The sequence below is a fragment of the Bos mutus genome, chromosome 10 (assembly GCF_027580195.1).
Source record: "Bos mutus isolate GX-2022 chromosome 10, NWIPB_WYAK_1.1, whole genome shotgun sequence".
NCBI lineage: Eukaryota > Metazoa > Chordata > Mammalia > Artiodactyla > Bovidae > Bos > Bos mutus.
Window position 1 is genome coordinate 39,695,326 of NC_091626.1, and position 14,737 is coordinate 39,710,062.

The window sequence follows — 14,737 nt, forward strand, 5'->3', positions numbered from 1 at the left end:
TGTGGCCACTGCTGAGTTTTCCAAATTTGCTGGCATAGTGAGTGCAGCACTTTCACAGCATTATCTTTCAGGATTTGGAATAGCTCAACTGGAATTCCATCACCTCTACTAGCTTTGTTCGTAGTGATGCTTTCTAAGGCCCACTTGACTTCACATTCCAGGATGTCTGGCTCTAGGTGAGTGATCACACCATCGTGATTATCTGGGTCGTGAAGATCTTTTTTGTACAGTTCTTCTGTGTATTCTTGCCATCTTTTCTTAATATCTCTGCTTCTGTTGATTCCAGCATGAGGCCCATTTCAAACTATCCTTCAAAAGGAACGAAGTCAGTCTCTTGTAGAGATCTGTTGCTTAAATGTAAGCTTTAAAACATGGTCACTGCCTAGGGTTAGATTAAATAATTTCCAGTATGTAATCCAACAAGATGGCAATTTAAAGATATGCATGGAGAAAGAATGCAATTTGCTTGACTGGAAAAGGTAGATGATTAGGTTCTATCATGTTCAAGAATTTTCTAGTAGGTTAATTATGAGTTGCCTTTCTTAATACTCCTGTCCACCTGAAACAATTAAAGACTAGAAATTCTCTCCCTCACAGAGTGCTAGGATTATATCCCCATTCCACATATGATTTCATTGGAACAACAGTGTGGGGGTGCGTGGGCGTCACTTTTGTCAAGTCTTTTTTTCTGCGTATGTGACCTAACTGCTATTACTTCAATGTAAAGGAGACCTTTGAGTTCCCCCATAGATGACTTTTACATGCAACTAATGAAAGTTAGACGTATGGTCTAGGATTACTCTTGAGGCGTCTCTGGAGTTCATGTGGGGTTTGTTAAGACAAAATATATCAATGATCCTGAACGTGATGACAGTTTTGGAAGGTAGGTAGAAAACAGCAGGCTGGGAGTCTTGGCCTGGAGAAAAGCCCCAAAGGAGAAGCCTACAGACACTGATAAAGGTGTCTTTATCTTTAAAAGGGGAACTGAGCTTCTTGCTGCCTTCTCCCCAAAAGAAAAGAAAAAGGAGCCACAAGTCTAAATGGTGGCAGGGAGGTATTTTCAAGATATAGTATTAAATGAAAAACAGCAGGCTAACAAAACAGAGTGTATATTACGATTCCATTTTTAAAAACAAGCAAAAATATAAAAAATATTGGAAGGATATAGACAAGAATGTTAATGGATTAAGAACAGTAGTTATCTCTGCATGCTGGAATTATAGGTAATTTTAATTTTCTTGGTTTTCTTACCTGTATTTTCTAAATTTTCTATTAATAACTACATATCATTTATTTAGAATAGAAAGAAATTTAGAACTTCCCTGGTGGCACAGAGGTTAAGAATCTGCCTGCCAATGCAGAGGACACAGGTTTGATCCCTGGTCTGGGAAGATTTCCTATGTCTTGGAGCAACTAAGCCCATGCACCACAACGACTGAGCCCAAGCTCTAGAGCCCACAAGCTGCAAATGCTGAGCCCATGAGCCACAACTACTGAAGCCTGTGCACCTAGAGGTTGTTTTCTGCAAGAGAAGCCAATGCAATGAAAAGCCCGTGCACCACAATGAAGGGTAGCCCTCACTCACTGAGACCAGAGAACGCTCGCACAAAGCAATGAAAACCTAGCGCAGTCAAAAAGTTTAATAAAAGTAATTAAAAAAAAAAAGAACAAAGTATGTAAGGAAGCAAGAAAATTAGCAAATGAACAAATTAGAAATTGTGAGAACATGTGAGCTACCTCACATATAGATTTAAAATATTATCCCCATATTTTTAAAAGTTTTCAAGTTGTCCTGTGAATTCTGTATTAATACTGAGATCACTTTAGTGTCAGGTAAACCTATTCATACTTAATTTTATATTGAAATACTGTAAGAATATTACAAAATTGCTATAGATAATTTTCAGTTATCTTAATCTCCATAGGTTTTAAAGCAAATATTAACCCATTTTTCAAAGAACACTGAGAGATAATATAGATGAAAATATATTAAGCTGGTTCTAGTAAGGCTGGATTTTTAAAAATGTGTCAAAACCAGAGCTTAAGGACAGCTTAAAGGAAGTCTTAAAACATTAAATAAATGAATATTTGAAGAATTAAATGAATATTGTTGTTCAGTCGTTCAGTTGTGTCTGACTCTTTGTGACCCCATGGACTGTAGCACACCAGGCTTCCGTGTCCTTCACCAACTCCCGGAGTTTGCTCAAACTCATGTTCATTGAGTTGGTGATGCCATCCAACCACCTTATCCTCTTTCATCCCCTTCTCCTTCTGCCTTCAATCTTTCCCAGCATCAGGGTCTTTTCCAATGAGTAGGATCTTTTCCAATGAGTTGGCTCTTTGCATCATGTGGCCAAAGTATTGGACTTTCAGCTTCAGCATCAGTCCTTCCAATGAATATTCAGGACTGATTTCCTTTAGGATTGACTGGTTTGATCTTGTAGTCTAAGGGACTGTCAAGAATCTCTTCCAGCACCACAATTTAAAAGCATCAGTTCTTCAGTGCTCAGCCTTCTTTATGGTCCAACTCTCACATCCATACATGACTACTGGAAAAACCATCAGTTCAGTTCAGTTCAGTCGCTCATTCATATCTAACTCTATGATCCCATGGACTGCAGCATGCCAGGCTTCCCTGTCCATCACCAACTCCCAGAGCTTCCTCAAACTCATGTCCATCGAGTCGGTGATGCCATCCAACCATCTCATCCTCTGTCATCCCCTTCTCCTCCTGCCTTGAATCTTTCCCAGTATCAGGGTCTTTTCCAATGAGTCAGTTCTTCCCATCAGGTGTCCAAAGTATTGGAGTTTCAGCTTCAACATCAGTCCTTCCAATGAACATCCAGGACTGATCTCCTTTAGGATGGACTGGTTGGATCTCCTTGCAGTCCAACGGACTCTCAAGAGTCTTCTTCAACACCACAGTTTAAAAGCATCAATTCTTTGGTGCTCAGCTTTCTTTATGGTCCAACTCTCACATCCATACATGCTAAGTTGCCTCAGTCGTGTCCGACTCTGTGCGACCCCATAGACGGCAGCCCACTAGGCTCCTCCGTCTCTGGGATTCTCCAGGCAAGAACACTGGAGTGGGTTGCCATTTCCTTCTCCAATGCAGGAAAGTGACAAGTGAGAGTGAAGTCGTTGCTCAGTCGTGTGCGACCCCATGGACTGCAGCCTACCAGGCTCCTCCGTCCACAGGATTTTCCAGGCAAGAGTACTGGAGTGGGTTGCCGTTGCCTTCTCCAATCCATACATGACTACCAGAAAAACCATAGCCTTGACTAGACAAACCTTTGTCAGCAAAGTAATGTTTCTGCTTTTTAGTATTCTGTCTAGGCTGGTCATAGCTTTTCTTCCAAGGAGTAAGTGTCTTCTGATTTCATGGGCAGTCACCAAATGCAGTGATTTTAGAGCCCCCCAAAATAAAGTCTCTCACTGTTTCCATTGTTTCCTCATCTATTTGCCATGAAGTGATGGGACCAGATGCCATGATCTCAGTTTTTTTAGTTTTTTGAATGTTGAGTTTTAAGTCAGCTTTTTCACTCTCCTCTTTCACTTTAAGAGGTTCTTTAGTTCTTTGCTTTTTGCCATAAGGGTGGTGTCATCTGCATATTTGAGGTTGTTGCTATTTCTTCTAGCAATCTTGATTCCAGCTTGTGCTTCATCCAGCCCAGCATTTCACATGATGTACTCTGCATATAAGTTAAATAAGCACGGTGACAATATACAGCCCTGATGTATTCCTTTCCCAATTTGGAACCAGTCTGTTGTTCCATGTCCAGTTCTAACTGTTGTGCCTTGACCTGCATACAGATTTCTCAGGAGGCAGGCCAGGTGTCTGGTAATTCCATCTCTTGAAGAATTTTCCACAGTTTGTTGTGATCCACACAGTCAAAGGCTTTGGCATAGTCAATAAAGCAGAAGTAGATGTTTTTCTGGAACTCTATTGCTTTTTCTATTATCTAATGGATGTTGGCAATTTGATCTCTGGTTCCTCTGCCTTTTCTAAATTCAGCTCGAACATCTGGAAATTCATGTTTCATGTACTGTTGAAGCCTGGCTTGAAGAATTTTGAGCATTACTTTGCTAGTGTGTGAGATGAGTGCAATTGTGTGGTAGTTTGAACGTTCTTTGGCATTGCCTTTTTTGGGATTGGAATGAAAACTGACCTTTTCCAGTCCTGTGGCCACTGCTGAGTTTTCCAAATTTGCTGACATATTGACTGCAGGATTTTAACAGCATCATCTTTCAGGATTTGAAATAGCTCCACTCTAATTCCATTACCTCCACTAACTTTGTTTGTAGTGATGTTTCCTAAGGCCCAGTTGACTTCACATTCCAGGATATCTGGCTCTAGGTGAGTGATCACACCATCGTGGTTATCTGGGTCATGAAGAACTTTTTTGTGTAGTTCTTCTGTGTATTCTTGCCACCTCTTCTTAATATCTTCTGCTTCTGTTAGGTCAATACCTCTTCTGTCCTTTATTGTGTCCATTATTGCATGAAATAAAAACCACAGCTTTGGCTAGATGGACTTTTCTAGGCAAAGGCAAAGTAGTGTCTCTGCTTTTTAATATGCTGTCTAGGTTTGTCATTGCTTTTCTTCCAAGGAGCAAGTGTCTTTTAATTTCATGGCTGCAGTCACTGTCCACAGTGATTTTGGATCCCAAGCAAATATAGCCTCTCACTGTTCCCACTGTTTCATCTATTTGCCATGAAGTGATGAGACTGGATGCCATGATCTGTGTTTTCTGAATGTTGAGTTTTAAGCCAGCTTTTTCACTCTCCTTTTTCACCTTCATCAAGAGGCTCTTTAATTCCTCTTTGCTTTCTGTCATGAGGGTGGTGTCATCTGCATATCTGATGTTATTGATATTTCTCCCCGCAATATAGTTCAAAGCAAAATAACAAGAAAATGATTGTTTAAATTGTGCTAAATGCAATGTTCTAATATGTCTCCAAAAGCAAGAAGATATAAACAAAGAAAAAGTTATTTATAAAGCCAAAATATATTGGGTAATTTTGTATTCAACTGAAAGTTGAAACATTTTCATTTTATAGATTCTATTTAGTCTCCTAATAGTCTTATTCACTGTTGTATTTAGTGCTCATTTCAAGCTTTATGTTATTGATGGGATACTAGAATATTTGACATTATACACAAAAACTGTTAACCACAAAGATGAGAACTACTTCTCAGATGTACTGCTTCACAAAGTGATAAACTCAGAAATCCCTAAAATCATTTAAAGCAATTAATAAAGAATTCATTTAAAAATAGTTTAAAATATTTCATACTCACAGCAATATTTCAGACATACTGGATCCTATTTCAGATTTGGCCTGAACATAAAGAGAAAAGTTTATTTGGACAAGTGTTAAACTGAAACTTTGGAAGGCTACTGTATTTCAATTACCCTGATTTAAAAGATTAAAAGATATATTTAAAAGATGTTTTAAATATATGATGCAACTCCTCTTTCATTCAAAGTGTTTATTTCAGAGTCTATTTGGATTTTTTAAGAGAAGCCAGTGAAAACTAAACACAGACATCCCTTAGGAATCATTTCAGAAATAATAATTGGCTAAAAATCAGTTAAACTCTTCTAGCAGGAATGATTAACACATTAATGAATTAACAGACTTTACACTTTCATTACAAAGTCTCTTTAAGCTCTTTTTTGGGCACTTTGATTAGAGCTCATTATCACCTGCCTATAATTTCACAATTATGTGTGAATTATACACATTTTCAAATCTGCAATGGCCCTTAAGCGATATTTCAATGGAATAACCAATATAAGTAAACCAGAGTATAAATTTAAAGCACCAAACCTTCTCAGTCAAAGAATAATAACTATTCTTTTATTAAATGATTTTTTAGGAAATATCTCTTATATATAAAAACATATATAATCTATATTTAGGGGATAAAGAGTTTTAAAAAAAATCTATAGACTCATCACTCATTGAAGAAACAGAACTACACAAATACCATATTTCACAGAACCCTCGAAAGGGGCTTTTTTACCCCCTGGTGCTGCTGCTAAGTCGCTTCAGTCGTGTCCGACTCTGTGCGACCCCATAGATGGCAGCCCACAGGCTCCCCCGTCCCTGGGATTCTCCAGGCAATAACACTGGAGTGGGTTGCCATTTCCGTCTCCAATGCATGAAAGTGAAAAGTGAAAGGGAAGTCGCTCAGTCGTGTCCGACTCTAGCGACCCCATGGACTTCAGCCCACCAGGCTCCTCTGTCCATGGGATTTTCTGGAGTAGGTACTGGAGTAGGGTGCCATTGCCTAGTGGTAACTATTACCTTGAATTCTATGTTAGTTATTACCCTACATTCTAAAACTATATAGTGTTACTACCTTTTATGTATTATTGAGTAACAGATCATTAGTTTTTGCATGGTTTAAAATTTTGTGTAAATGGTATTCTTTAACATTGTAGTCATCTGAGATTTGCCTAATTCAAGTAAGACACAAAAAGCACAAATCATGAAAGAAAAATCAGACATAACTGTGTATTTAAAAATAAAAACCCATCTGTATATCCTTGCACTTTTCAGATAACCATTACTCCCAAACGCATTTAGTGTTTTACCCTCAACTATGTCTTAGGGAAAGCAAAGTCTTTTGAAATTCTCTGGAACAGACTGTTTCCTTTGAGTGAGATCATATTTTATGAAGTATTAACATATTTAGGTCTCCCACTAAATACTAACATGAACACTGTTCATCAAATATTTGAAAAAAAAAAAGAAATGTTTTGGTCAAGGTATATTAAAGTTTTTGAAGTGTTTTTCCTCTAACTGTTTCCAAATATTTTTAATCATAGACCAAGGGTCCAAAATGATACCCGATGATAAAAAGACTGAAAAGCTTCAGCTCCTGGGAGCAGTGTCTTTTGACTGCTTGTTATCTTGAAAAATACATTCAGGATACACAAAAGGATGATGCCAAATTAAGTGAGTCAGTTTTTTTGAACTCATGTGAAAGGCTACATTCCAAGGGGCAAGTCTGCAAGATAAATAACAAAGAAAATTCTACATGCTGTCATGTGTTTTTTTTTCCATTCGTGGTCCAGGCAGAACACTGAAGTTTTGCCAGTTATTTCCTTAAAAGTGTTTGAAATATAAATTTACCAGACTGAATGTTCCATATTCTTCCCTGAGAAAATGTGTCAAAAATCCTAGCAATGTCGTCTGGTCTCCCCAGGTCCAGCGAGCTTGATTGAGGTAGGATGAGACAGGCAGGTAAATATAGGGCAGCAGGCCAGCAGAGAAGCACAGACTCAACTTCAACAGGGAGCCTGGGGAGAGTTCCTGCATTAGAGCATAGGGAGTCACATGTATCACAGTGTTTATTTTAGTCAGATTCATCCTGGAACTTCAAGAACATATTGCGGAAAACATCAAATATGTTTACTCAGAGCTGATCTCTCAATTTATATCAAGTCACCACGGAAGATGATGTTAAACCTTCTGATTACTGTGGATTACTAGGAAATTGCATCAGCCTGAACTCCTTTGCATGGCAAGTGAAATCTGAGTGAAGCAAATAATATTAGCAAAGACATGATTTTCATGTTTATTGCATCCTCTACATTTAAAACCATGTCATGACATGCAGCATCGCACAGCTGAGACTACCCACTTGGAAGTGATTTCAGTGTTGATTATGGTGTTTGACCATTTTCAAAACTGCCCAAGATATTGTTCTAATACTGATTCACTTCATTATTATCATCAGGAGTAGGCTTTAACTATACACTATATTATGACTGCACATTAATAATATATTCTTTCTACAAGAGTTTTGGCCATTTCATGGAAATCCTTAGTACAAATGAAGCTAGTTTTTAAGTAACATTCAAGTTCATCCAAATGCTATTTTTTTCCCTCAATTTACATAGGAAAGAAGGAAATTTGTTGTTGTATGCAACAATCTTGCCTCAAACAGAATATATTTTTCATCTGCAAGTTTCTTCTTTGCTTTTTCTTTTTTGGCCATGTCATTGGCATGTGATTTTAGTTCCCCCACCAAGGAGCAAGCCTTGAAGTAACTGAAGCACAGAGTCTTAACCACTGTACTGCCAGGGAAGTCCTGCTTCTGCATGTTTCTAAGACCAAGGAAAACTCTGCCAAATTTTTACAAAGATTGAGTCCAAAAGAATTCTACGGTTGCTTTAGTAATTGGAAATGTCGCCTCTTACAAATATCGTGAGTGGAAATTGCCAATTTTTTCTTTACGAAAAAGGGAAATTCATAGGTGACAATGAATATGAGAACCAAGATTTCTGTTCCCCAGAAGTAGAAAAGTAGTTGACTTACACTAGCATTTTCAAATAAGCATTCTTCATTGAAAATGGAGTGTTTTTATTACAGTACTGATATTGTTTGACATTTCTAAAGCGGTAATGAGATTCATACAAAATGATGGGATGAAAAAAATGGAAGAAATAACTAATTGAAGAATATGCCTTTGCTATTCTTAAAAGTAGCTTTAAAGAAAGTAAATGTTTAGATTTTGGCAGTTTCTGCACACTATAAAGTTCAGTTTAGAATGGCAAGACATAGTTGCTGCTGAATTTTCCTTTTGTGTGGGAAATAGAGAAACAAATACATGAGAACTATTTCAGAGCGTGCAGGAGAGTGGCTCTGAGTCCCAGCTGCATGTACACTGGAATCACCTGGGGAACTTTTGAAACTATCAGTCCCAGGGCCTCACACCCAGTCAAATAAATCAGAATTATTTTAGGGTGGTGAGAGCACACAAAGGCATACACACACACAAACACCTATTTACTTTCTTAAATCTTTCCAGATAATTTAAGTAAGCAGTTGGGGTTGCAACCAACTAATTTCCTTCTCTGCCTTAGATCACCTGAGCAGTCAGATCCAATTCCCTATCACTTCACTGGTAGATCTTATTTTCTAGACTCTGCTCTTTAAATAATAAAAATAAAAGGTGCTCTGAAGAGTCACACTTTCCCAAATTTCATCATTCATCAGAGGTTGATCTAAGTACAGGGTAAACAGGCTCTCAGATCAGGTTCCTAACTTGTCAGCTCTGGGTCTTGTATGTTTTACATGAGAATATGGCTCTCCCTCCAGACTTAAAACAAAAGATTTGCTTTTTAAGTTCATGATCTAGATACACCTTCCCTGATATCAGAAGCCTGGCTAAGGGTGACGCCATCAAGATGGCAACATAAGTAATCCCAACTTCAGTCCTTCCCACAAAACACCATCAGCAACTACCTGTAGACAAGATACTGCTGTGAAAATCCCAGACACTGGGGTTGAGGCTGAAGTCCTGGACCACAGAGACTGAGAAGGACTGCACTTGAAGTTTTGAGGGGCACTCTGACTATATCACTCCTCCCCTAGGCCAGCACAGCACTGCATTGGAGGACTCCCTTTGGGGTACACTTTTTCCAGTGGGAAAAGAGCCCCCAGGGTGGAAATCCAGCTCCCCAGGCATTGCAGGATGCTCCCCAGGCACTGAAGGATGCTCCCCAGGCACAGCAGGATGCTCCCCAGGCACTGCAGAATGCTCCCCAGGCACTGCAGGATGCTCCCCAGGCATTGCAGGATGCTCCTTAGGAGACTCACTCAGCATTCATTCGCAGGGACCACTGCGGCGGTGTGCGGTGGAGGGGCGGTGGGGGCATAGATCTTTGGGGCTCAACCACTGGGGATCAGACAGAGATGGAGAAGGGAAGCAGGGCTTACAGCGACCGGTTTCCAGTCTTGGGAGAACACATTCCTGTTTGCAGCGGTGCCAGAGCAGAGGTTGATCAGCCAGCAGTTCTGTGCATCTACAGAGCCAAGCCAGTGGCTGATCCTACTCTAAAATAATTTTGATTTAATTGATGTGGGGCATATATTAACATGATGAAAGTCACATATGACAAGGCCACAGCTAACACAATACTCAATGGTGACAGACTGAAAGCTTCTCCTCTAAGATCAGGAATAAGACAAGGTGCCCACTCTCACCTCTCATGTTCAACATAGTACTGGAAGTCCTACTCAGGGTAATTAGGCAAAAAAAAGAAATAAAAGGAATCCAAACTAGAAAGGAAGTGAAATTGTCTCTGTTTGCAAATGACATGCTCTTAAATAGGAAATCCTAAAGATTCTATGCTTTTGAACTGTGGTGTTGGAGAAGACTCTTGAGAGTCCCTTGGACTGCAAGGAGATCCAACCAGTCTATTCTGAAGGCGATCAGCCCTGGGATTTCTTTGGAAGGAATGATGCTAAAGCTGAAACTCCAGTACTTTGGCCACCTCATGTGAAGAGTTGACTCATTGGAAAATACTCTGATGCTGGGAGGGATTGGGGGCAGGAGGAGAATGGGATGACAGAGGATGAGATGGCTGGATGGCATCACTGACTCGATGGACGTTGAGTCTAAGTGAACTCTGGGAGTTGGTGATGGACAGGCAGGCCTGGCGTGCTACAATTCATGGGGTCGCAAAGAGTCGGACATGACTGAGCTACTGAACTGAATTGACTGAAAGATTCTATCAAAAAGCTGTAAAACTTAACAAATTTAGGAAAGTTACAGGATATAAAATTAGTTGTGCTTCTATATACTAACAATGAACTATCTGAAAAAAAAAAAAACTATTTCATTTATAATAGCATAGCATCAAATATAATAAATAGCTTAGGAATATATTTAACCGAGGAGGTATTAATGAAATATCTGTATACTGAAAACTATAAGACATTGATGAAAGAAACTGAAGAAGACACATATGAAAAGATATCTCATGTTCATGGATTAAAATAATTAATATTGTTAAAATGTTCATACTACCCAAAACCATCTATAGATTTTATAATATCCCTATCAAGCCTTGTATGAAACTAATAAATAAATAAACTCCATGTTTTCTGATGCCATAAATGTCATATTGGGCATTTTTACTCAAAAACATACCTTCTCTTTTAAAAGCCGAAAGAGAATCCATGGTATTATGCACAAAACATAGAGTACTATTGTGTGCTGATTACATAAGCTAAGGCCACAGCATAAAGCACCAATTTTAGCTATCTGAAAAATAATAAAAGCAAATAATCCAAGTTAAAAATTCACTGAAAACTAAGAAAGCACAATAGTAAAAAGCTATTCTTTTTATTAAAACTAAACATTTATACAGTAAGCCAGGTTAACATCAAACTTTTAATGCAAACAATCATGCTTTAATACTCACTAATTATCTATCACCATTATTTTATTAATATTTTTCATTCTTATCAAATCACTGCAGTCTGACCTTAAATTACTGTCTTCAAACTAGGTTTTAGGAAGTCCTATATGATGACAAGTTCTTTAGAACATAGTATAGTGAAATCTAGAACTAAAGTTCAGCAATTCTTTGTCTTACATTTTCTTCTATTAAATTAATTAAATATAACACTTTTATTTAGAAACCTGGTTCCCTACGGGTGGTCTTTTTGCTATTTTTGAACATGTGTTATTTTCATAATCATAAAAGGGTTTATTTTAAACAAAAAATAAACTCTAATATCATCACAGGCTTGTTTATGGAAACCACAGATAAACCTTGATGTTGTTTCTAAATTCTTTAATGACAAAGGCTGCCCATATATTAAGATAATTCAGAACTCTTCAATGTGTAGACGGTAAGCCCTTAGAAGACAGGGTTCCTCCACATTGCAAATTATTTTGATGATAGCAGTGGTCTTAGAAGTCATTATAATCTCTTCAGAACCACTTCATTTTACATCTGATTACTTTCCTTTTAGTGAAAAAAAGTACAAATTATTTGATCTTTTGTGAAACTAGAGAATAAGCCAATGAACCATAATGGTAAATAATTTAAGGTGGTCAACCTAGAGCTTGGCATCTTAAGATCACACACACACACACACACACACACACACGACACTGGATTAGCTAACAAGCCTTTCTTTCCCATAAGACTCAAAGGGGATTTTGTAATACCCTCATTCTCCAAAAAACTTTTGAACTCTGGGACAGAAAAAGAATTCTCATGTTTTATAAAGGCTCTCATAGTTTACAGTAAAAAAACAGAGTGTTTTGAGAGTGCTTTTTCTCTCAACATGCCTAGATTACCTTGACAGTAATCAGAATAGATAAACAGTATCTAAACCAAAGTTAAAAAGAAACAGAGCATCTGTCTAAAAATTAAAACAAAAAGTGATTTCACTTTGATCAAAATAGGTTACCTTTGATCTTTCTTGTGCAGTTGCTGCCTCCTCAAAATGTACAGTAAGAGCCATAAGCAGGCCCACAAACAGATTGTTTAAGCTAAAAACCTCTGCTGCAATGGACCACTGCCATGTTAGACGAGAAAATGAAAACACCCCCGCAGCAAGGATTCCTCCAGCATATGAGCCAGAAAGCCTGCAAATACAGATAACATGAAATCTTCTTTCCCAACAAAAAGAACTGACTTTATTTTCCTTTTTATAAACTGTAGCAGCAGAAATTATGACAGCCGCCCAGCACTATCCCAACACATTAGATGGTTAATACATTACTTCATGTAATAATTCCTTTCAACAGATTTTAATTACAAAGTCCATACATTAACCTATTAAGAAACAAATGAACAAACCTGCTTGGTATCTTATGAACTGAATGAGGTTTAGTTCTCTGATGTACTCTTTAGGATTCAAGCCATTTTAGAAAGCCTCAAGAGACAGAAACTGGAGAGATAACAAACCTGTGCCATTTTTCTTGCTATATCTAAGAAGAAAAATGATCATGACTGATTAAGACTGAAAAATTAATAAAATGGCAGAGTACCTGTTTGGTAGAAACAGACTTAAAGACTTATAGAATGAACTTATGGTTACCAGTGAGGAAGGATGGGGTAAAGGGATAGTTATGGAGTTTGGGATGGACATGTACACACTGCTATATTTAAAATGGATAACCAACAAGGACCTACTGTATAGCACAGGGAACTCTGCTCAATGCTATGTGTCAGCCTGGATGGGAGGGGAGTCGGGGGGAGAATGGATACACGTATGTGTATGGTTGAGTCCCTTGCTGCTCACCTGAAACTATCAAAATATCACAACATTGTTAATCAGCTATATCCTAATACAAAATAGAAAGCTTTTAAAAATAAATAAATAAAAGAAAAAAAAGGAATATCTGTTCAGGAACACTCACTCTCACTTCTTGTGGTATGTTTGGGTCTAGGTACTTTCTACATTTATCTCCCAACATATGGCAAAGTATGTCTTAGTCACAATATTTGGTGATTTTAAGATCTTGTAAGCTAAATTCTTAGTTTCTAATGATTTCTTCTTTACACAAAGTCAAAGTTAAAAATGATATTTTTTTTTTTAAAGAGAAGGGTGGGAGTGTGAATTTTAGTAACACAGAAGAATCAAAGCTACACTTGGAAACAAATTCCTCACTCTCAATGCCAACAGAAGTCCACATTTCAAATTAATTGAGGAATCTGGATCTCAATTTAGAGATTTGTTTTGAGACGTCAAATCATAGGTCATTACTTTTTAGCTGCATTGTTTTGCATAAAAATTATGGAGTAATTGTATAGGTTTTAATCAACCTTAGTAGAAAAAAAAGCTAACAAATTTCAATATCACCAAACCTGTTTTTCTCTGAATTTCTCTTTACAATTTTCCTGTTCTCTTTCCCTTATAAAAATCATCAGTTTCCTGTTTCTTGCAGAATACTCCATTCTCCCAGTTTTCCTGATTGAATAACCTAAAGTTATTTCTTCCTTCCAAATTCCTTTCCAGATTCTTTTCCATTTGTATTCCTATTGCCTTAGATTCAAAGTAAGAGTTTCCTAACTTGCCTTACATTTTTCTAATCCTTCTGCAAATATAACATCAGATTAAACTTTCTAAAGCATACTCTTTGTGAATACTCATTATTCCTACAGGATGAATTAGAATCAACCTGGAATCCAGGCTCCCAATAAACTGGACCCCCTAGACACTAATTACCAACATGACCTCCCACCAAGTAGTCAAGCTCCTTAAAATTCCCTAATAAGACTTGCCTATTCCTAGCTCCATACGTTTGCCCGTGCTGTAGCCCTAAACTGAAGGTCCTCCCTGCTCCTTTATTAAAACTCTACTCTTCTCTCAATTTTCTCTTCAATTCCCAGGTTTCTAGCTCATCTCTGCATATCAATGATTTTTACATTGTTTTTTGAAATGTGAACTGGAGCTAAACTTCACTTAATTGGAAGCATCTGGCCCCAAGCACAGAAAGGAAACTTAGCAAATAAAAGAATGAATTAATCTTAAAGTATTAGTAACAATTTAAAGAAACTTCTAAGTTTCAGCTGTCAATATGACTTTGGAAAGTCAGCAAAAGATACAAGATTCCTTCTTTTACTTAAAACATAAATTAGCACCCTTGGAGAAATGGCTGATTCCAGGATTGGAAAAGCTCAAGTAGCAAACGAATTAGAAACATCTTGGGACACAACGTAAGGAAATGCTCAAATAGAGGCATGACCAAAGAGTATATTAGCCAGCCTACAGGACTCTCATTGGCCAAACTGGGGAAAACTTGAGCATAATTAGAGTAACAGACTGTAATCCAATGAATAAATAAGAATCTATGAATCTAAAAAAAAAAAGCTATGGATCTGTAGTGATATAAAAAGTTGGGTGAGAAGGAAAAGTCCATGGAAAGTCAACTAATAACTATAGAAGAAATTAGAAGAATTAGAAATCCCCA

At 37.6% G+C, this 14,737-nt stretch overlaps 1 protein-coding gene across 1 annotated transcript in view; it reads right to left on the reverse strand.

Moving 5' to 3' along the window:
* Positions 1-14,737, reverse strand: part of TMEM260 (transmembrane protein 260) — a 71,797-nt gene that overhangs the window by 27,009 nt on the left and 30,051 nt on the right. Inside the window, 4 exon segments of the mRNA XM_005898774.3 lie at positions 5,303-5,343; positions 7,147-7,326; positions 10,955-11,068; positions 12,229-12,406. Coding sequence (XP_005898836.2) covers positions 5,303-5,343; positions 7,147-7,326; positions 10,955-11,068; positions 12,229-12,406 — 513 coding nt within the window.